At 37.1% G+C, this 21,803-nt stretch overlaps 1 protein-coding gene across 5 annotated transcripts in view; it reads left to right on the top strand.

Annotated features, from left to right (window-relative positions):
* LOC136872065 (focadhesin) overlaps positions 1 to 21,803 on the top strand; it is a 226,888-nt gene that overhangs the window by 93,366 nt on the left and 111,719 nt on the right. For all 5 annotated transcript variants that reach the window (XM_067145921.2, XM_067145922.2, XM_067145923.2 and 2 more), the window contains exon 8: positions 6,187 to 6,737. In XM_067145921.2, coding sequence (XP_067002022.2) covers positions 6,187 to 6,737 — 551 coding nt within the window. The remainder of the gene's footprint in view (positions 1 to 6,186; positions 6,738 to 21,803) is intronic.

Below are 21,803 nucleotides of genomic sequence, written 5' to 3'. Positions count from 1 at the left end.
AAGGTGATGGGCTATCCCCGATACTCTTCAACTGTGTTCTTGAAAAGATCATCAGAACTTGGCGGGTGAGATTACAGGAAACCAACTACAGTCCATTGAGAATAGGAACCAAATCCAGGGGGATCGCAACAGACTGCTTAGCATTTGCTGATGATATTGCTGTTCTCTCAAACGACATAGAAACCGCTAGAGCTCAAGTTGAAATTTTAAAGGAAATTGCCGAACAAACTGGTTTGCAGATATCGTTTGAGAAAACAGAAGTAATGACTAACATCAAAGAGGCTCCACCAAAACTCCATACAAAATACGGGGACATCACCTGAGTAACGTTAAAAATTAAATAATTGAAAAAGAGGTTCAACCTATTCAATACATAAAAGAAAGAAATGTAGTGATTACATTCTTATTTAATAGTAACTATAAATGGGACCGGTTTCGACCCTAGTCCAGGTCATCGTCAGCCGTAAAAACATGTAAAACAATGCATATGAAAAAGAAAAAGAAAAAGATTAAGTGAACTCTGGATCGGTATAAGATGAAACATAAATTAACAAAGGGGGTAGAAATTGTGAGTCACTTAGAAGAAAACAGTACGTAATATTAAGAATGGTAGTATGGCACACGCAATGATAGGCAAAGTTTCATAATGTTTATGAATATTGGAGAACGGTCAAATGGGTCAGTTTCCACACTCTGTCAGGCACAAAGTCACAACACAATTAACTTGAAGTCGCAGACGAATAGATTTGTAGAAGCAAACTGCCAGCTTTCTGTTGTTTCCCATTTTCCCACCAGCAAATGCTGGGGCTGTATTTAAGGCCGCAGTTGCTTCCTCCCCACTCCTGGTCCTGTCTTGTCCTATTGTCACCATAAGACCTGTCTGTGAGAGGTAAAGCGAATTGAAAAGAAAAGTAGCTTCTTTCTGCTTCCCAGTTTCATCATCAACCTGTTGGGTTCGGTTCCTCTGTCCGTATTTGTCCTGAGTCCCTGGTTTCTGACCACATATATGATCATCTCTTTCCTTTCCTTGTATTTATACAGCTCTCTTCTTATTTTCCCTCTGTCACCCTTATCAAGTGACCTCCTGGGTAGGACTGTGGACCAATGACCTCCATTCACTTTTTGCATCACTCTAAAGACACAAGAAATCACGCGTCACTTCTGGGGTACTTCTTAGATCTTTGCTCTGATTAACTCTGACAATTATTATTATTATTATTATTATTATTATTATTATTATTATTATCCTTTTTCATATGCATTGTTTTACATGTTTTTACGGCTGACGATGACCTGGACTAGGGTCGAAACCGGTCCCATTTATAGTTACTATTAAATAAGAATGTAATCACTACATTTCTTTCTTTTATGTATTGAATAGGTTGAACCTCTTTTTCAATTATTTAATTTTTAACGTTAATACTTTCAATACGGAACAATGAAATTTTTATCTTTTAATCACCTGAGTAGACAAATTCAGATACCTGGGTGAGATCATCATGAAAAATGCACTGGACAAAGAAGCACTTCAGGAGTGAGTACGCAAACTGGAAATAGCCTACCAAACATCCCGCACAATCTACAACAAAAAATGCCTTTCCCAAAACACCAAGATACGTCACTATGAAACAGTTCTGAAGTCAGTAGTTCTATATGCAGCCAAAACTCTGTCTCTAAATGCCAACAAAGGACTCCTTGAAGAACTGGAGAAAAGAGAATGCAAAATTGTGAGAGGAATGTTGGGATCAAAGTACAGAAATGGAATCCACCAAAAGAGATCCAACAAGGAAGTCTACAGCAAAATAGAGAAAATTACCGACACAATCAGAAAAAGACTGGCACGATTTTACGGTCATCTGAAAAGAATGGACGGAAGAAAGAAATCTTTCACTTTTTTGATTCAAACCCCAAAACCACAATTCCCTGGTTTAGAAATACCAAAGAAGACCTGCAAATGCTACATATCTCAGCTGAAGACGCCCTTAACAGAGATCTCTTCCGCAAGAAAATATTGACTAACAGGCTAATCTGAGACGAGCAACCGAAGAGAAGACACGGTGCCCCTTGGACAGAGGAGCGTAAGCAGGCCCACTCACAAAGAATGAGGGAAATTTGGGCTCTAAAGAAGGCCAAGTTCAGTGTCAAATGCAACAAGACTTAACGTGGTCCTTGATGGCCCCAGCGAATTAAATAATAATAATAATAATAATAATAATAATAATAATAATAATAATAATAATAATAATAATAATAATAATAATAATAATAATAATAATAATTATTGTCAGAGTTAATCAGAGCAAAGATCTAAGAAGTACCCCAGAAGTGACGCGTGATTTCTTGTGTCTTTAGAGTGATGCAAAAAGTGAATGGAGGTCATTGGTCCACAGTCCTACCCAGGAGGTCACTTGATAAGGGTGACAGAGGGAAAATAAGAAGAGAGCTGTATAAATACAAGGAAAGGAAAGAGATGATCATATATGTGGTCAGAAACCAGGGATTCAGGACAAATACGGACAGAGGAACCGAACCCAACAGGTTGATGATGAAACTGGGAAGCAGAAAGAAGCTACTTTTCTTTTCAATTCGCTTTACCTCTCACAGACACAGACAGGTCTTATGGTGACAATGGGACAGGAAAGGACCAGGAGTGGGGAGGAAGCAACTGTGGCCTTAAATACAGCCCCAGCATTTGCTGGTGGGAAAATGGGAAACAACAGAAAACTATCTTTCAGGGCTGCCAACAGTGGGGTTCGAACCCACTGGTGTCTGTATTCTGCACTGGACAGCTCCATAAGCGGCATCTGTACCCATGTTAGAATTATCTGTTCTTTTGTAACCAAATCTCACCTCTCACCAACTTGGTTCTAAACTCAATGGAGATTATTCTTCATCCCCAATCAGAATCTTCACACAGGAATTATTTTTTTTTCAAAATCAATCAGTCACTACTGATCTCCATTTAGGACCCAGGTGGCAGATTCCCTGTCTGTTGTTTTCCTAGCCTTTTCTTAAATGATTTCAAAGAAATTGGAAATTTGTTGAAAATCTCCCTTGGTAACTTATTCTGATCCATATTTCCTATTAACAAATGTTTTCCCCAATTTGTCCTCTTGAATTCCAACTTTATCTTCATATTGTGATCTTTTCTACTTTTCAAGAGACCACTCAAACTTTTTTGTCTACTGATGTCATTCTTTGCTATCTCTCCATTTAAAAAAGCGTATGGCTTTTAGTGCCGGGAGTGTCTGAGGACAAGTTCAGCTTGCCAGGTGCAGGTCTTTTGTTTTGACACCTGTAGGCAACTTGCGCGTCGTGATGAGAATGAAATGATGATGAAGACGAAACATACACCCAGCCCCTGGGCCAGCGAAATTAACCAGTGATGGTTAAAATTCCCGACCCTGCCAGGAATCGAACCCAGGACCCCTGTGACCAAAGGCCAGCACGCTAACCATTTAGCCACGGAGCCGGACATCTCTCCACTGACAGCTTGGAACATATCACTTACACTACATGTTACAAATCTTATGTATTGAATAGGTGGAATTTATAATCTAGTATTATTCTTTGATTTTACATATCACTTAGTCAAGCAGCTCGTCTCCTTTCTTCCAAGTCTTCCCAGCCCAAACTTTACAACATTTTTGTAATGCTATTCTTTTGTCTAAACCACCCAGAACAAATCGAGCTGCTTTTCTTTGGATTTTTTTCCAGTTCTTGAGTCAAGTAATCCTGGTGAGTGTCCCATATGCTGGAACCATACTCTAGTTGGGTTCTTACCAGAGACTTATATGCCCTCTCCTTTACATCCTTACTACAACCCCTAAATACCCTCATAACCATGTGCAGAGATCTGTATCCTTTATTTACAATCATATTTATATGATTTAACCCAATGAAATTCATTCCTTATATTAACACCTAGGTACTTATAATGATCCCCAAAAGGTACTTTCACCCCATCAATGCAGTAATTAAAACTGAGAGGACTTTTCCTATTTGTGAAACAACCTGATTTTTACCCTGTTTATCATCATACCATTGCCTACTGTCAATCTCACAATATTGTTGAGGTCAATTTGCAGTTGCTCACAATCTTGTAACTTATTTATTACTCTGTATAGAACATCATCTGCAAACAGCCTTATCTCTGATTCCACTTCTTTACACCTTGATATACATGTAAGAAAACATAAAGATCCAATAATACAACCTTCAGGAATTCCCCTCTCAATTATTACAGCTCTGCCAACTATAATTCTCTGAGTTCTATTTTCTAGAAACATAGTCATCCATTCTGTCTCTCTTTTGTCAAGTTCAATTGCACTCATTTTTGCCAGTAGTCTCCCATGATGTACCCTATCAAATGCCTTAGATAGGTCAATCGCGATACAGTCCATTTGACCTCCTAAATCCAAGATATCTGCTGTATCTTGCTGGAAACCTAGAAGTTGAGCTTCAGTGGAGTAACCTTTCCTAAACCTGAACTGCCTTCTATCTAGCCAGTTATTAATTTTACAAACATGTCTAATATAATCAGAAAGAATGCCTTCCCAAAGCTTACATGCTACGCGTGTCAAACTGACTGGCCTGTAATTTTCAACTTTATCTTATCACCCTTTCCATTATACACAGGGGCTACTATAGCAACTTTCCATTCATTTGGTATAGCTCCTTCATGCACACAATAATCAAATAAGTACTTCAGATATTGTACTAAATTCAAATCCATTGTCTTTAGTATATCCCCTGAAACCTTATCAATACCAGCTGCTTTTCTAGTTTTTAACTTTTGAATCTTACTGTAAATGTCATTCTTGTCGTAGGTACATTTTAATACTTCTTTAGTATTAGTCACCTCCTCTATCTGGACATTATCCTTGTAACCAACAATCTTTACATACTGCTGACTGAATACTTCTGCCTTTTGAAGATCCTCACAAACACACTCCCCTTGTTCATTAATGATTCCTGGAATGTCCTTCGTGGAACCTATTCCTGCCTTAAAGCACCTATACATACTCTTCCATTTTTCACTAAAATTCGTATGACTGCCAATTATGCTTGCCATCATGTTATCCTTAGCTGACTACTTAGCCAGATTCAATTTCCTGGTAAGTTCCTTCAATTTCTCCTTACTTCCACAGCCATTTCTAACTCTATTTCTTTCCAACCTGCATCTCCTTCTTGGTCTCTTTACTTCTCTGTTATAATATACAGTAGTGGATCCTGACCATTCCTTACCACCTTTAAAGGTACAAACCTATTTTCACATTCCTCAACAATTGCTTTAAATCCATCCCAGAGTCTGTTTACATTTTTATTTACCCTTTTCCACCGATCATATTTACTTTTTAATAACTCCCTCATGCCTGTTTTATCAGCCATATGGTACTCCCTAATAGTCCTAATTTTAATACCTACCTTTCTTTAACATTTATTTTTAACTACCACAAAAACAGCTTCGTATCACTAATACCATCTATTACTTCGGTCTCTCTATAGAGCTCATCTGGTTTTACCAGCACCACATCCAGAATATTCTTCCCTCTAGTTGGTTCCATCAGTTTCTGAATCAGCTGTTCTTCCCATATTAACTTATTTGCCATTTGTTGGTCATGCTTCCTGTTGCTCGCATTACCTTCCCAATTGACATTTGATAAATTCAGATCTCCCACTACAATCACATTCCTTTCCCTGTCGTTTCCCACATAGCTGATTATCTTATCAAATAACTCTGAATCAGCATCAATGCTACCCTTTCCCAGTCTGTACACTCCAAAGACATCAAGTTGACTATTATCTTCAGAGATGAACCTTACACCTAGAATTTCCTGTTTCTCATCTTTAACTTTAAAGTAGCTTACAAATTTTTCTTTCACCAGAATGAATACCCCCCCTCCTACCATTCCTATCCTATCTCTACGATACACACTCCAGTTCCGTGAGAACATTTCTGCATCCATTATATCATTTCTCAGCTATGATTCAACTCCTATGAAACAAGTGAATTTATATAATATGTTACCATCATTTTTTCAGTGAGCCAGAGTAATATAGGATTTTATGATATGCGTATTATTATTTTAATATTTTTTTCCCCACTGAAACAGTGCCTGTGCAGTAGTGTATTTCTTTTCAATATTTCTGAGTATGTTATACTCTAAACTGTTCTGTTTCCAGGTAAATGTATTGTGGAGCAGAAATCCTGTAATTTAATGGCCATAAAAATGTTGGAATGTGCTCTTCTTCAGTGGCTTGTGTACCCATCCTACTTGACTGGCGATGCTGTGCAACTTGGAGGTGACATTCTTGCTCTCATAGGAGATATCCAGGCCTTTGGCTGTCACAGTGGTAGGCTCTTTGCCAACAAACTTTTTGGTATTCTTCGACCTATAGACTCTCGTGTCAATTTCTGTGCACATCTCTGTAGGCTAGCGGAAGCCTGGCAGGGTAATCTGGGACCAATTGAAGATTGGCTGGAGAGAGTGGCAAATACACCACTGGTATTCTGTGGGAAGTTACAACTCTTCCTTTCTGCTCTCTTTGTGCATAACTTTGAACAGATTGATGTGAGGAAGAAAAGTTTTAGGATTCTCCTCAAGTTGGTGGAACAGCAGAACGATCTCTCTGGAAATATGCTCACTCTAATCCTCTACAAGCTGGCAGAGGAGACTGAACCAAAAATGCAACTGGAACTTCTTAGAGGATTAACTCAAATGGCAGTCCAAAAGGTAACATATCCATGATTCAACAAGGGTCTTTCTTTTACAGACTATGAATCTCATTGTTGAATCCGTATTGGTGGTTGAACTTAAAATATTGTACAAAAAGTATAATCCTCCTAGTCAATACTATATTTTTATGTCCAATTAAGACGAAAGTTCACACATAAATAGACATGTTTTGACCCACCATTGGATCATCCTCAGTAAGACATGTATGATGCATTAAAAACATAGGAAACACACAAAATTAAAATGTTTTTTAAAATGCATGATGAAAGTTAAAAAACTGTGAAATTTTGATCGTTAACACAGTCTTGAGCTGGAAGTCTTTCTGTTTCAATGCTTTTTGTTGTCCTTTGGTGTGGCAATGATGCCTATGATCTTATGATGAACATTTCATTTTGTGCGATTCCTATGTTTTTAATGCATCATACATGTCTTACTGAGGATGACCCAATGCCAGGTCAAAACATGTCTATTTACGTATGTGTGAACTTTCGTCTTAATTTGATGTAAAAATTATAGTATTGACTAGGAGGATTAAAATAGTTTCAATTTTGTAAGAAGGGTCTTTCTTGTCAGAGGTGGAATTATCATGATACCTAATAGCTTTTCCTTTAAATTAAAATTTTAAAATGCTGGTCCAGAATTTTCCAATTTTTACTGCTGAAATGTAATAATTATGATATAAACATAGATTATGAAGAATTATAATTTTAAAATTATTCACAAAAAGTGTTATTTTGAGATTTTTTAAAATAACTTTTATTAAAATTCCCAATAAATTAATTTCTCTTGTCTGTCGTCATCACCATCATCATCATCATGATGTCTGGCTCCATGGCTAAATGTTTAGCATGCTGGCCTTTGGTCACAGGGGTCCTGGGTTCGGTTCCCAGCAGGATCGGGAATTTTAACCATAGTCGGTTAATTCCGCTGGCACGGGGGCTGAGTGTATGTGTCGTCCTCATCATCATTTCATCATCACGACACTCAGATCGCCTATGAGCATCAACTCAAAAGACCTGCAACTGGCGAACCAAACTTGTCCTTGGACACTCCCAGCACTAAAAGCCAATACACCAGTTCATTTCATCATCATCATCTGTGGATCCTTCCAGAAGGCAGGAAAAGATTTATGTGAATGATATGCTTCCATCTGTTTCTGTCTTTGTAAACTTTTTCTGTCATTACATCTACCTATACCCTTCACTTTTTTGTTAGATCATTTTTAATTTGGTCCAGCCACCTCCTTCTGGGACATCTGATTGGTCTTTTTCCAGGTACTGTCCTCTCTAAGTACTTTCTGGGAAACAGTGTCTTCTGCGTTTGCTTTATAAGGCCAAACCATTTCAGCCTTGCATCTCTCAGTCTTTCCCCCATTGTCGGGTTCAACTGCGTGTTTCTTGTGATGTAATCGTTCCCAATTCTATACCTTCTCATCTTTTGCATAACTAATCTTAGAAACTTCATTTCATATGCTATTAATTTATTAATGCCTTGTGTATTTAATGCACAACTCTCCAAGCTGTATATCAACTACTACTAAAATGTTTTCATTAATTTACCGAAGGGGGAGGCGGGCCTCTTAGACGTAACCCCAACTCTCAGGTCAGAAGATGTGTTACAGTGAAGGAGATGCACAGAAAAGGTGAGGGGAGTGGTGGCCGTGGCCTATACTAGGAACTGTCCCGGCATTTGCCTTGGTGTAGGAGAATGGACATGTCTCAGGACAGCCAACGGTTGGGGCCTGCCATGAGGTTCAGCCCTGTCCCATCTCCCAAATGCGAAGGTGTAGAGCCATTGCCACCCTTCCTCTGCTCGATTGGCCGGTCAGAGTGCAGAGCTGTTGGACCACGGACCAGCTGTGGCCACTTATGGCCGGAGACCCACTCTGCTTCTACCGACCCTGTATCTCAAAATTGGCAGAAGGTATGATTTGAACATTGCATGTTTTGTTCTTAAAGGAGCTGCCAAGTCCAAGACTAGATTCTGCACTTGATAGAAGAAGTTGGACCCTTTGGACATTCTGTTTTGTACTTATAGTTTAACACTCCCATTACTGGAGATAACACCTCCGAGATAGCTAAAGTTTTTCTACGCGTTCATTTTGGTCTGCCTCAAGTGTGACGTTACACTGAGCAGATGTTCTACTCGTTTTTCATTGCCACTGTCTTTTGCTTGCTCACAGTTTACTCCTCTGTACCTCCTGCTCTATCTCTACACAGATGGGAACATCTTCAGCTAAAACAAATGCATTAAAATCTCCAGCACTCATTGTTTTAATTTCCTTAACAATGATATCCGTGAGTGTGAAGAAGAGTAGTGGGGACAATGAACTGCCTTGTTGTACACCATTCAAGTCTGCTATTTCCCAATGGCACACTGCTCTCACATACTACATTCAGATCTTCTGAATTAGAGATTTTGAAACCTTTAGTTCATCTAGGCGCTCTTTTTTATTTTACTTTTTGACATGCTGTCATAAGCTTTTTCTAAGTCCAAAAGAACAACAATCAGGTCTTTCCCTCTTTGCCAGTACTTTTCCATTATCTGTCCAATAGCAAAGATAAAATCTATTGTCCCTCTGTTTCATCTGAAACTGTGTTCTTGTTCTTTACATTGGTGTTCCATTATTGCTCTTTGTCTCTTCTATATTATCTTTTCCATTATCTTAAGGCAGTGACAGCAGGGTAATCCTTCTATAGTTGCTGTTAAAAATGTAAATTCTGTGATATGCTTTCAGCAGGGAATATTTTTTTGAACATCTGATTCCTAGGCTGAATGGTTAAGATAGTTGCTTTTGGTTCAGAGGTCCCCCAGATTTGATTCCTGGTATGGTCTGAAATTTGATCTCAGACTTTTCCCATGTCATGTAGGGTCAGCGTTGCTTTGTTGGATTCTTTTCTTCCATAAATGTCTATGCAATGCTGCTTCCCTCTTCCAAATTTTTTCTCTTAGATCCCCTGCTATCCTGTTTTTCCATCTCATTTCTGGTCCCCTCCTCCTTAACCCTTGAGTTTCGAGATTTCCAACTCTTTTCCCCACGTAGTCTTTCTCTCTTCTCTGCACGTGCCCATGCCATCTTAGCCCACTTTCTTGAAACTTCTTTCCTATGGGTCCCACTTTCACTGTTCCTCTGATGTAATCATTCCTTATTCTATCCTTTTCTGGAACTCCACACACTATCATTAATTCTTCTGGCTTGAGGAGGAGTGTTTGTGTTTGTCTTAATACTTATATCTTTATCCACACACAAAACATCGCACCGAGCAAGTGGCTGTGCAGTTAGGGTTGCTCAGCTGTGAGCTTGCATTCGGGAGATAGTGGGTTTGAACCCTACTGTCAGCAGCTTTGAAAATGGTTTGCCATGGTTTCCCATTTTCACACTAGGTAAATGCTGAGACTATTCCTTAATTAAGGCCACAGCCACTTCTTTCCCACTCCTAGGTCTCTCCTATCCCATCGTTGCCATAAGACCTATCTGTGTTGGTGCTACATAAAGCAAACTGTAATAAAAAATATAAAAAACACTGCACTACCAACCATCGTAGAAACATGTAATAGTGAATACCGTATTTACGTGAGTAATCCCCGCATATATTTTTAAAAAAAATTTGAGGCACGAAATTGGGGTGCGGGTTTGATTTGCGTCAAGGTTGCCAACACGCTCCTGGCTCACCTAGTTTTCAATGCTGAGTGTACATTACATTACATTATAATGTATTGAACAGGTTGATTAGAATAAAAACTTTGTTATTACAAATAACACATTTCAATACGGATTAAAACATGAGATTAGTCACTTGCAATGCTTTGTGCAACCATAGATGGAAGAAAACTGTCCCCATATGTCATATTTAAACAGAAAACAATTCAGCATTTTTTAAAATCATCATCAGCATCATTATCTAAAGGCTGTGCCTTGTCGCTGCAACCATTGATCTCTTCTCTCTGTGATCCTTTTCATCTCTCCATAACCTTGGCATCCCATCATCTCAACTACCTCTTCAATGATCTTCTTCCGTGGTTTCCCTCTGCCTTTCTTTCCCATCACCTTGCCTTCGAATAAGTTCTTTATGAAGTCATTATGCCGGAGAATGTGACCAAAAACTGACGCTTTTCTCCTTTTTATCGTTGTTATTAAATCTCTGGGTGTTTATTTCTCTAAACACTGCTTCATTAGTTTTCTTCTCTCTCTCACTCTCTCACCGGGCGAGTTGGCCGTGCGCGTAGAGGCGCGCGGCTGTGAGCTTGCATCCGGGAGATAGTAGGTTCGAATCCCACTATCGGCAGCCCTGAAGATGGTTTTCCGTGGTTTCCCATTTTCACACCAGGCAAATGCTGGGGCTGTACCTTAATTAAGGCCACGGCCGCTTCCTTCCAACTCCTAGGCCCTTCCTATCCTATCGTCGCCATAAGACCTATCTGTGTCGGTGCGACGTAAAGCCCCTAGCAAAAAAAAAAAAAAAAAAAAAAAAAAAAAAAAAACGTTTTCTTCTCAATCCAGCTAGTTCTTGTCATCTTCCTCCATAGCCACATTTCCACTGCCTCTGGTCGTTTCACGTCCTCCTTCAAGAGAGTCCATCCTTCACAGCCATATAGCAGCACACTCCAAATGAATGTTTTGATAAACTATTTCCTTTGTTCATTATCTAAGGATTTATTAATTAAAAGCTGCTTCTTCTCCTCAAAGGCTTTCTTACACAGGAAAATTCTTCTTTTTATTTCCAACCATGGATAGTACGAATTGTAATTTTTTTAAATAGTACCGTATTTTACAGAGTAATTTAAATTCAAAATTTCTCCGTGTCACGATAGAACGCGTCTTCCGGAATGTGCAGGGGTAGCTTTCCACACTTTCACTCATTTCAGTGTTTCTATAGTGTGTTTCATAGTTGAAAATAGAGCGAAATCATCAATCAATCAGTACTGATCTGCATTTAGGGCAGTCGCCCAGGTGGCAGATTCCCTATCTGTTGCTTTCCTAGCCTTTTCCGAAATGATTTCAAAGAAATTAGAAATTTATTGAACATCTCCCTTGGTAAGTTATTCCAATCCCTAACTCCCCTTCCTATAAATGAATATTTGCCCCAGTTTGTCCTCTTGAATTCCAACTTTATCTTCATATTGTGATCTTTCCTACTTTTATAAACACTATTCAAACTTATTCGTCTACTAATGTCATTCCACGCCATCTCTCCGCTGACAGCTCGGAACATACCACTTACAAGTGACTATTCTCATTTTGGTTCCGTATTGAAGTTGACGTATGTCTCAAGTATTATTACAATATTATAAGTCCACCTGTTCAATACAATACAATATGATCCACTATTTCATATGGTCAAATGTTTTTTATACATAATACATAAAAGTCAAAGGTACATGTTTCACCCTCCTTAGGGGCATCATCAGCCTATATCAATCTTAAAAAATAATAATAATACATATACTTATAAATTATAGGTTAAAATGTTGAAAAATGGTTTCGTAAAACATTATACAATAACATCTAAAACAACGATAATGCACCAAAGTATGTTAAAAGAGAGTGAAATTAACAGTTTGAAGATTAAAACGTGATTTAAACATGAGATTTTGAGAGTCTAAAACTAAAATGGATCCATATTTTTATAATATCATTAAGACTGGGAAGCCTTGAGTATAAAAACAATCATCAAAGGGGGATGTTTCTTCAATTCCCAAGTTGAATCCAAGGTGGTAAAATCACTTACAGTTATTTAAAACGGAAGTGTGAATATAATAAACAAGTTTAAAATGTATATGATTGGGATATCTGAAAGTCAAGAAGAAAATGGAACTTCGTAGAGGCGATGCTTGTGATAAAACGTATGTCAAAGCTAGCGGAGTTCGGAAATTATGGTAGTCGAATGGATCTAAAAGATAGTCAAGTTGATATATAATTCCGTTGAAACATGTGTTGGAAGAAATGTTCAGGATTTTCTGAAACAAAATGTAGAAGAAAGTATGTTAATAATACCGTACTGTACAAGAGACTTCCCGTACGTCAAAAATGGCTAATGCGGTACTTACTCGTACGGAGCGTATTAAGTACGTCAGGTTGTTACAGCAACGCTAGCTTGACTGGGTTTTCGACTTCTAGTATTATAACGGTGTGGCTGAGGCAGTGAAGGGCATGGAGGGGGGGTAATGGTGGGTGGATCCTTGCGCGCATGTGTTGTTATTGGTGGGCTGTTAGGAGCAAGATGGGCGGGCCTATCATTTGACGAGGTGGTGGAAGCTTTAGAACAAGAAGTTCTAAAAGTTGGCGGGATTGTATTATGTTTTGAATTCACCATGCCTAATAACTTTGGAGTTAGCTCATATAAAGGATTTTTTGTTTCCGTGATATCGTTAAGATTATGGTCTTTGTTATAGGCTTGGTCTAAAAAGATGTAAAGATTTTCTAATTCATTCATAAGTTTTCCTTTGCCTATGCATTTTAGAATAGTGAGATCTTTATCAATTGATGTGAACTGATGTCCTGTTTCACTCATGTGTGAGCTCATCGCTGAATATTTGTTGTGCTTTAAGGCATTATAATGCTCCATATATCTCGTATGAAAGCTGCGCCCAGTCTGTCCAACATAACTAAATCCACACTGAGCACAAGTGAGTCTGTAAATACCAGATCTCGAAAAACGGCTGTTTTTATAATTGACTTTATTATGATTGAAAAATATACTTTGATTTGTATTGACTGTTCTGAAAGCAATATTAGTGTCGTATTTCTTCAGTGTGTTGGCGATCTGGTGGATGGCTGGGTTATTGTATGTAAACGTAGCGAAACTAGTTTTTTTAGGTTTATCCGGAATGAGATTCGTGGATAGTTTGTATTTAACTTTACTGATTAACTGGTTAATCATTTCAACCTTGAACCCATTAAGCTTGGCCAAGTTCCTTATGTAGTTTAATTCTATTTTTAAGTTGTTAGGGGATAGTGGGATTTTTAAGGCTCTGTGTATTAAATTATAGAATGACGCTTGTTTTTGAGATTTAGGATGTAAAGAGGAATTATTTATGGTTATAGGAGACTGTGTGGGTTTTCTGTAGATTTGAAAATCGAAAGTATTATTGGCGCGCGTGATCGTTATATCTAAAAAATTTAAGGACTGTTTAACTTCGTCTTCTTTAGTGAATTTTACATTAGGATCAATTTTATTTAAAATCTCTAAAACTTTGTCGCTGTTAGTAACATTTTTGTCAATAACTACAAAAGTGTCGTCAACAAATCTCAGCCATAAACATATACCTTTTATATGTTCTTTAATTTTCGTGTATTCTATTGAGTCCATGTAAATATCGGCCAAGATGCCGGACAAAGGGTCACCCATGGCTAAGCCAGTCTGTTGATAAATCTTGCCATTAAAGGAAAAAAAGTTGTTATTCAATACAAAATTCAGGATCTTCATAAATTCATCAATTTCCAGCTTACTCAGGCTGCTATGTTTTGAAATATTGTCATAGATAATTTTGACTGTTTCTTTAGTAGGTATATTTGGGCACATGTTTATGACATCATAGGAACACATTATATGGTTAGGTTGTAAGTCAAATTTACTTAAAATATCGCAAAATTTGATTGAATTCTTTAAAGGAAGTTTATTATTAAACTTGTAATGTTGTTTGAGAAAACCGTGGATATATTTGGAAACTTTATAGGTAGGGCTATTACGGCAGTTAATAATCGGACGTACGGGAATGTTGTTTTAATGGATTTTAGGTAGGGCTCTGGCTATTGGAATGCTGGGGTTCATGTTGATCAGTCTCTGTTGTTCCTGTTCATTGAGAAGGAATGTGGAGTTCTTAATTAGAGATTTTAAATTACGTTGTATTCTTACGATAGGATCTTTGCTAACTACTGTATAAATCTTATCCTTAAAAAATTCTTCAGTTTTATTTATGTAATGGTCCTTATCCATTAACACCATAGACCCTCCCTTGTCAGCTATTGTGACTATGATGTTGTTGTCTTCTATTTTCGTTCTCAAATTACTTAGTAAAGATTTTTGATTAGAGTCGGATTTAGCATTAAGTTCTTTAGCTAGTGTAGGTAACTTCTTTTTTATGTCAAATCTAATGTCATTTTGAACTTCAAAGGGGAGTTTAGAGATATTAGCTTCTACCTCAGCCACTGTGGTAATAATATCTAAGTCCTTTTTTTCACTAGGCCAGTTATACTTTGGACCTTTATTCAGGAGTTCCGTTTCTGTTCCAGAAAACTGCACGTTGGTTAAATTAACAATTGTGGGTGTGTGAACATTTGAAGTAGTTGTTCTCTGTTTATCTGTATTCTGTACAATGGATAGTGTTTGAGATTCTTTTAAATGTGATAATTTCTTGTCTAAAGTGGCCTGCTTCTTGTCGAGTAAAACCATCAATTTGTAGTCTACGTGAAATAGGAAAGAATTCCATTCTAATGGGGTTAATGTCTGAGCTACCGTTAAATGAATTTTATATAGTTGTAAGTTCAATTGGGATTTCTTCTTGTATAGTGACTTAATTTCATTCCTTAACCATATTACATTTACTTTATCTTGGACTTCGTTCATACTTGGGACGGTTAAGTTCTTTCTTTGTGTAGGTTTCAAAAATTTTGGGATCAATTTTAGTTTTAAACATTGCTTTAAAAATGTTATATCTTTAGACAACTTGGATATTTTAATTTTAAGATTGATAAACCTATTTAGTTTGGAATTTGCCTGGTTGGCTACCATGTTACAAGTGACTATTCTCATTTTGGTTCCGTATTGAAGTTGATGTATGTCTCAAGTATTATTACAATATTATAAGTCCACCTGTTCAATACAATACAATATGATCCACTATTTCATATGGTCAAATGTTTTTTATACATAATACATAAAAGTCAAAGGTACATGTTTCACCCTCCTTAGGGGCATCATCAGCCTATATCAATCTTAAAAAATAATAATAATAATACATATACTTATAAATTATAGGTTAAAATGTTGAAAAATGGTTTCGTAAAACATTATACAATAACATCTAAAACAACGATAATGCACCAAAGTATGTTAAAAGAGAGTGAAATTAACAGTTTGAAGATTAAAACGTGATTTAAACATGAGATTTTGAGAGTCTAAAACTAAAATGGATCCATATTTTTATAATATCATTAAGACTGGGAAGCCTTGAGTATAAAAACAATCATCAAAGGGGGATGTTTCTTCAATTCCCAAGTTGAATCCAAAGTGGTAAAATCACTTACAGTTATTTAAAACGGAAGTGTGAATATAATAAACAAGTTTAAAATGTATATGATTGGGATATCTGAAAGTCAAGAAGAAAATGGAACTTCGTAGAGGCGATGCTTGTGATAAAACGTATGTCAAAGCTAGCGGAGTTCGGAAATTATGGTAGTCGAATGGATCTAAAAGATAGTCAAGTTGATATATAATTCCGTTGAAACATGTGTTGGAAGAAATGTTCAGGATTTTCTGAAACAAAATGTAGAAGAAAGTATGTTAATAATACCGTACTGTACAAGAGACTTCCCGTACGTCAAAAATGGCTAATGCGGTACTTACTCGTACGGAGCGTATTAAGTACGTCAGGTTGTTACAGCAACGCTAGCTTGACTGGGTTTTCGACTTCTAGTATTATAACGGTGTGGCTGAGGCAGTGAAGGGCATGGAGGGGGGGTAATGGTGGGTGGATCCTTGCGCGCATGTGTTGTTATTGGCGGGCTGTTAGGAGCAAGATGGGCGGGCCTATCATTTGACGAGGTGGTGGAAGCTTTAGAACAAGAAGTTCTAAAAGTTGGCGGGATTGTATTATGTTTTGAATTCACCATGCCTAATAACTTTGGAGTTAGCTCATATAAAGGATTTTTTGTTTCCGTGATATCGTTAAGATTATGGTCTTTGTTATAGGCTTGGTCTAAAAAGATGTAAAGATTTTCTAATTCATTCATAAGTTTTCCTTTGCCTATGCATTTTAGAATAGTGAGATCTTTATCAATTGATGTGAACTGATGTCCTGTTTCACTCATGTGTGAGCTCATCGCTGAATATTTGTTGTGCTTTAAGGCATTATAATGCTCCATATATCTCGTATGAAAGCTGCGCCCAGTCTGTCCAACATAACTAAATCCACACTGAGCACAAGTGAGTCTGTAAATACCAGATCTCGAAAAACGGCTGTTTTTATAATTGACTTTATTATGATTGAAAAATATACTTTGATTTGTATTGACTGTTCTGAAAGCAATATTAGTGTCGTATTTCTTCAGTGTGTTGGCGATCTGGTGGATGGCTGGGTTATTGTATGTAAACGTAGCGAAACTAGTTTTTTTACATTTTGTTTCAGAAAATCCTGAACATTTCTTCCAACACATGTTTCAACGGAATTATATATCAACTTGACTATCTTTTAGATCCATTCGACTACCATAATTTCCGAACTCCGCTAGCTTTGACATACGTTTTATCACAAGCATCGCCTCTACGAAGTTCCATTTTCTTCTTGACTTTCAGATATCCCAATCATATACATTTTAAACTTGTTTATTATATTCACACTTCCGTTTTAAATAACTGTAAGTGATTTTACCACCTTGGATTCAACTTGGGAATTGAAGAAACATCCCCCTTTGATGATTGTTTTTATACTCAAGGCTTCCCAGTCTTAATGATATTATAAAAATATGGATCCATTTTAGTTTTAGACTCTCAAAATCTCATGTTTAAATCACGTTTTAATCTTCAAACTGTTAATTTCACTCTCTTTTAACATACTTTGGTGCATTATCGTTGTTTTAGATGTTATTGTATAATGTTTTACGAAACCATTTTTCAACATTTTAACCTATAATTTATAAGTATATGTATTATTATTATTTTTTAAGATTGATATAGGCTGATGATGCCCCTAAGGAGGGTGAAACATGTACCTTTGACTTTTATGTATTATGTATAAAAAACATTTGACCATATGAAATAGTGGATCATATTGTATTGTATTGAACAGGTGGACTTATAATATTGTAATAATACTTGAGACATACATACCACTTAGTCGAGCAGCTCTTCTTCTTTCTCTCAATTCTTCCCAACCCAAACATTGCAACATTTTTGTAACGCTACTCTTTTGTCGGAAATCACTCAGAACAAATCGAGCTGCTTTTCTTTGGATTTTTTCCAGTTCTTGAATCAGGTAATCCTGGTGAGGGTCCCATACACTGGAACCATACTCTAGTTGGGGTCTTACGAGAGACTTATATGCACTCTCCTTTACATCCTTACTACAACCCCTAAACACCCTCATAACCATGTGCAGCGATCGGTACCCTTTATTTACAATCCCATTTATGTGATTACCCCAGTGAAGATCTTTCCTTATATTAACACCTAGATATTTACAATGATCCCCAAAAGGAACTTTCACCCCATCAACGCAGTAATTAAAACTGAGAGGACTTTTCCTATTTGTGAAACTCACAACCTGACTTTTAGGCCCGTTTATCAACATACCATTGCCTGCTGTCCATCTCACAACATTTTCGAGGTCACGTTGCAGTTGCTCACAATCTTGTAACTTATTTATCACTCTATAGAGAATAACATCATCCGCAAAAAGCCTTACCTCCGATTCCACTCCTTTACTCATATCATTTATATATATAAGAAAACATAAAGGTCCGATAACACTGCCCTGAGGAACTCCCCTCTCAACTATTACAGGGTCAGACAAAGCTTCACCTACTCTAACTCTCTGAGATCTGTTTTCTAGAAATATAGCAACCCATTCAGTCACTCTTTTGTCTAGTCCAATTGCACTCATTTTTGCCAGTAGTTTCCCATGATCTACCCTATCAAATGCTTTAGACAGGTCAATCGCGATACAGTCCATTTGACCTCCAGAATCCAAGATATCTGCTATATCTTGCTGGAATCCTACAAGTTGAGCTTCAGTGGAATAACCTTTCCTAAAACCGAATTGCCTTCTATCAAACCAGTTATTAATTTCACAAACATGTCTAATATAATCAGAAAGAATGCCTTCCCAAAGCTTACATACAATGCATGTCAAACTTACTGGCCTGTAATTTTCAGCTTTATGTCTATCACCCTTTCCTTTATACACAGGGGCTACTATAGCAACTCTCCATTCATCTGGTATAGCTCCTTCGACCAAACAATAATCAAATAAGTACTTCAGATATGGTACTATATCCCAACCCATTGTCTTTAGTATATCCCCAGAAATCTGATCAATTCCAGCCGCTTTTCTAGTTTTCAACTTTTGTATCTTATTGTAAATGTCATTGTTATCATATGTAAATTTTATTACTTCTTTATTAATTCTTTTGTATTCAGCGTTTTGGGGAACGCCACAATATCATGTAGCAGGTAATACGTGGAAAAGCAGAATCCGCAAAAACTGGCGAGGGTTGGCATTTCTGAATTACAAGATGGCTGTTAATTCAGAATCACGTAATTGGAAGTCCAATTTCTGTATTACAAAGACTTCGAATTAACAAGGTTTTACTGTATCGCAAAACTAACATCAGATTTTGCCGGTGTGTCTATTTCAAGTGTTTACATTGCACGAAAAGAATTATCCACCACCGGTCGTGTTACTGTCCAGTAAAAAGAGACCACGTGTGAAAAGTGTTTTAGGCCCATATTCACCAACGTCAGTTACTTTTGCTGTTATCTTAGATTTTCAAAACTCAGATAATGTCATTATCTCGGTTTACCAAAACTAAGTTTTCGTTTTAATCTGAGTTTGAACCACAAATTTTTCATACTAACGCACGCCCGCGCGGAAAACAAATGACTACGTGCTGCCGCCGCTATCGAAATGTAAACCAAGTCAACCAAGTTTATGATTCCATTCGGGGTTTGCAAATAATTTGCATAAATTATGTTGGCTATTGAGCAGAAACGAAGAAAGAAGCCTAACATGACTTTCCGAGAGAGTGATTGTTATTAAATCTGGTGGGAGAAAGCATTAACAAAGATAATAAGAAATAAATTATGGCCTACCCATTGTATATTTCACTCAAATTATAAGGCAGTATTTCGTCGTTCTTTATTTAAAAGTCACCCAGTCGCGTACAGTACAAGATATAATCGAGACTTCATTTTAGGCTTATCTGTGTTGGGAATTCCAGCTTATGTTCGATCATACTGACAGTTGATGATATAGACGTTGATTCCCATAGGGAATCTGAAATATTTGTCCCAAATGAGTAAATTTATAATACCAATATAAATGGTCCGTTATTGGACATTATAAATTTTCCAGGTAACTCATTCCTGGTTGCCAGCGTTTCGCCCCCGTGTACTAGGTTGGGCTCATCAGTTGGTACCTAGCACACCTGCCAAGACGCATGGCTAGTGCATACCGTGGAGGCCACTGCGTAGGCTACTTAAAACCACCGGCAGTGCCAATGCACTATGAGAGACTTTGTCTCACTACCAGGAATGAGTTAGCTGGAAAATTTATAATGTCCAATAACGGACCATTTATATTGGTATTATAAATTTACTCATTCGGGACAAATATTTCAGATTCCCTATGGGAATCAACATCTATATCATCTGATGGCCAAGCAGGCATCAATTTTTGGTAGTGAGACAAAGTCTCTCATAGTGCATTGGCACTGCCGCTGGCTTCAAGTAGCCTACACAGTGGCCTCCACGGTATGCACTAGCCATGCGTCTTGGTAGGTGTGCTAGGTGCCAACTGACGAGCCCAACCTAGTACATGGGGGTGAAACGTTGGCAACAAGGAATGAGTTAGCTGTAAAATTTATAATGTCCAATAACGGACCATTTATATTGGTATCATACTGACAGTGTCGAAGCTTTAGATAACCTAAAATGTGTCTGGTCATCTTAGTCCTCAAAATATGCCGCACGTACTTTCATCCATCTCAGGCGTTTGTTAATTGCATAATCTTGATCATATTACTTGTCGCTGTGATTTTCTCTAGCAATTAGACATTCCAGCCATCTATGAGTAGCCATCTTGGAAGGCTATTATCTTAGATTTCCCATTTTACCGGCCAACCAATCTCCGGTAAAATCTTAAACCGAGATAAAACTTGTTAGGTAAAACACTTTCAAGATTAAAATTATTGTGTCCACCTTTTCAATACAAGTATATTTTTTTAGTGATTAAATTCTCCATGAATTAAAAACACCAGTTAGGGACATGTTTTGCCCTAGTTATGGGCATCTTCAGCCTAATACTAAATATTAAGGTCAAGAATTAAAACTATAAACATTAGAACTTAATAGTAAACTTAATACTAAATACAATGGTCGTATGCTGTTTACATATTTTACAATATGTACATTAACTTTCCCAGAATTTACGAATAATGAATTAATTTATTTTATAATGACTAGATATCCAAATTATAGATTGGATTGATCACAGCGTGAATTGGGGTTTCTCAAATTGTATTGACTAGAGATTTATCACAGCATGAGTTGGGGTTTTTTCAATTGTTATGGTCGCCTGAGTGGTAAGAATTGTTACAAAACCAGAACCTTGGTTAAAGTCGTTCATGTTAGGGTATGAATCAGTTTGAATATTCCTTTAGAAAGAAGCATGGTTATGTATTAAGGTTGAAGCATATATGTTGGAAACTATTGTTGATCGGATAAAATTTTTGGAATATTACATCATTCTTGTTGATTAACTTCCCATTGGTGCATTGTTCAACCTTGGGAGGAATATGAGTTGTCTGTAACTGGATAAGAGAAAAAACAGACAACTCATATTCCTCCCAAGGTTGAACAATGCACCAATGGGAAGTTAATCAACAAGAATGATGTAATATTCCAAAAATTTTATCCGATCAACAATAGTTTCCAACATATATGCTTCAACCTTAATACATAACCATGCTTCTTTCTAAAGGAATATTCAAACTGATTCATACCTTAACATGAACGACTTTAACCAAGGTTCCGGTTTTGTAACAATTCTTACGACTCAGGTGACCATAACAATTGAAGAAACCCCAACTCACGCTGTGATAAATCTCTAGTCAATACAATTTGAGAA

This window comes from Anabrus simplex, chromosome 4 (genome assembly GCF_040414725.1).
Source record: "Anabrus simplex isolate iqAnaSimp1 chromosome 4, ASM4041472v1, whole genome shotgun sequence".
In the NCBI taxonomy this organism is placed as follows: domain Eukaryota; kingdom Metazoa; phylum Arthropoda; class Insecta; order Orthoptera; family Tettigoniidae; genus Anabrus; species Anabrus simplex.
Note: the sequence above shows the minus strand (reverse complement) of the source record. Positions and strands in the feature narration are given on the sequence as shown.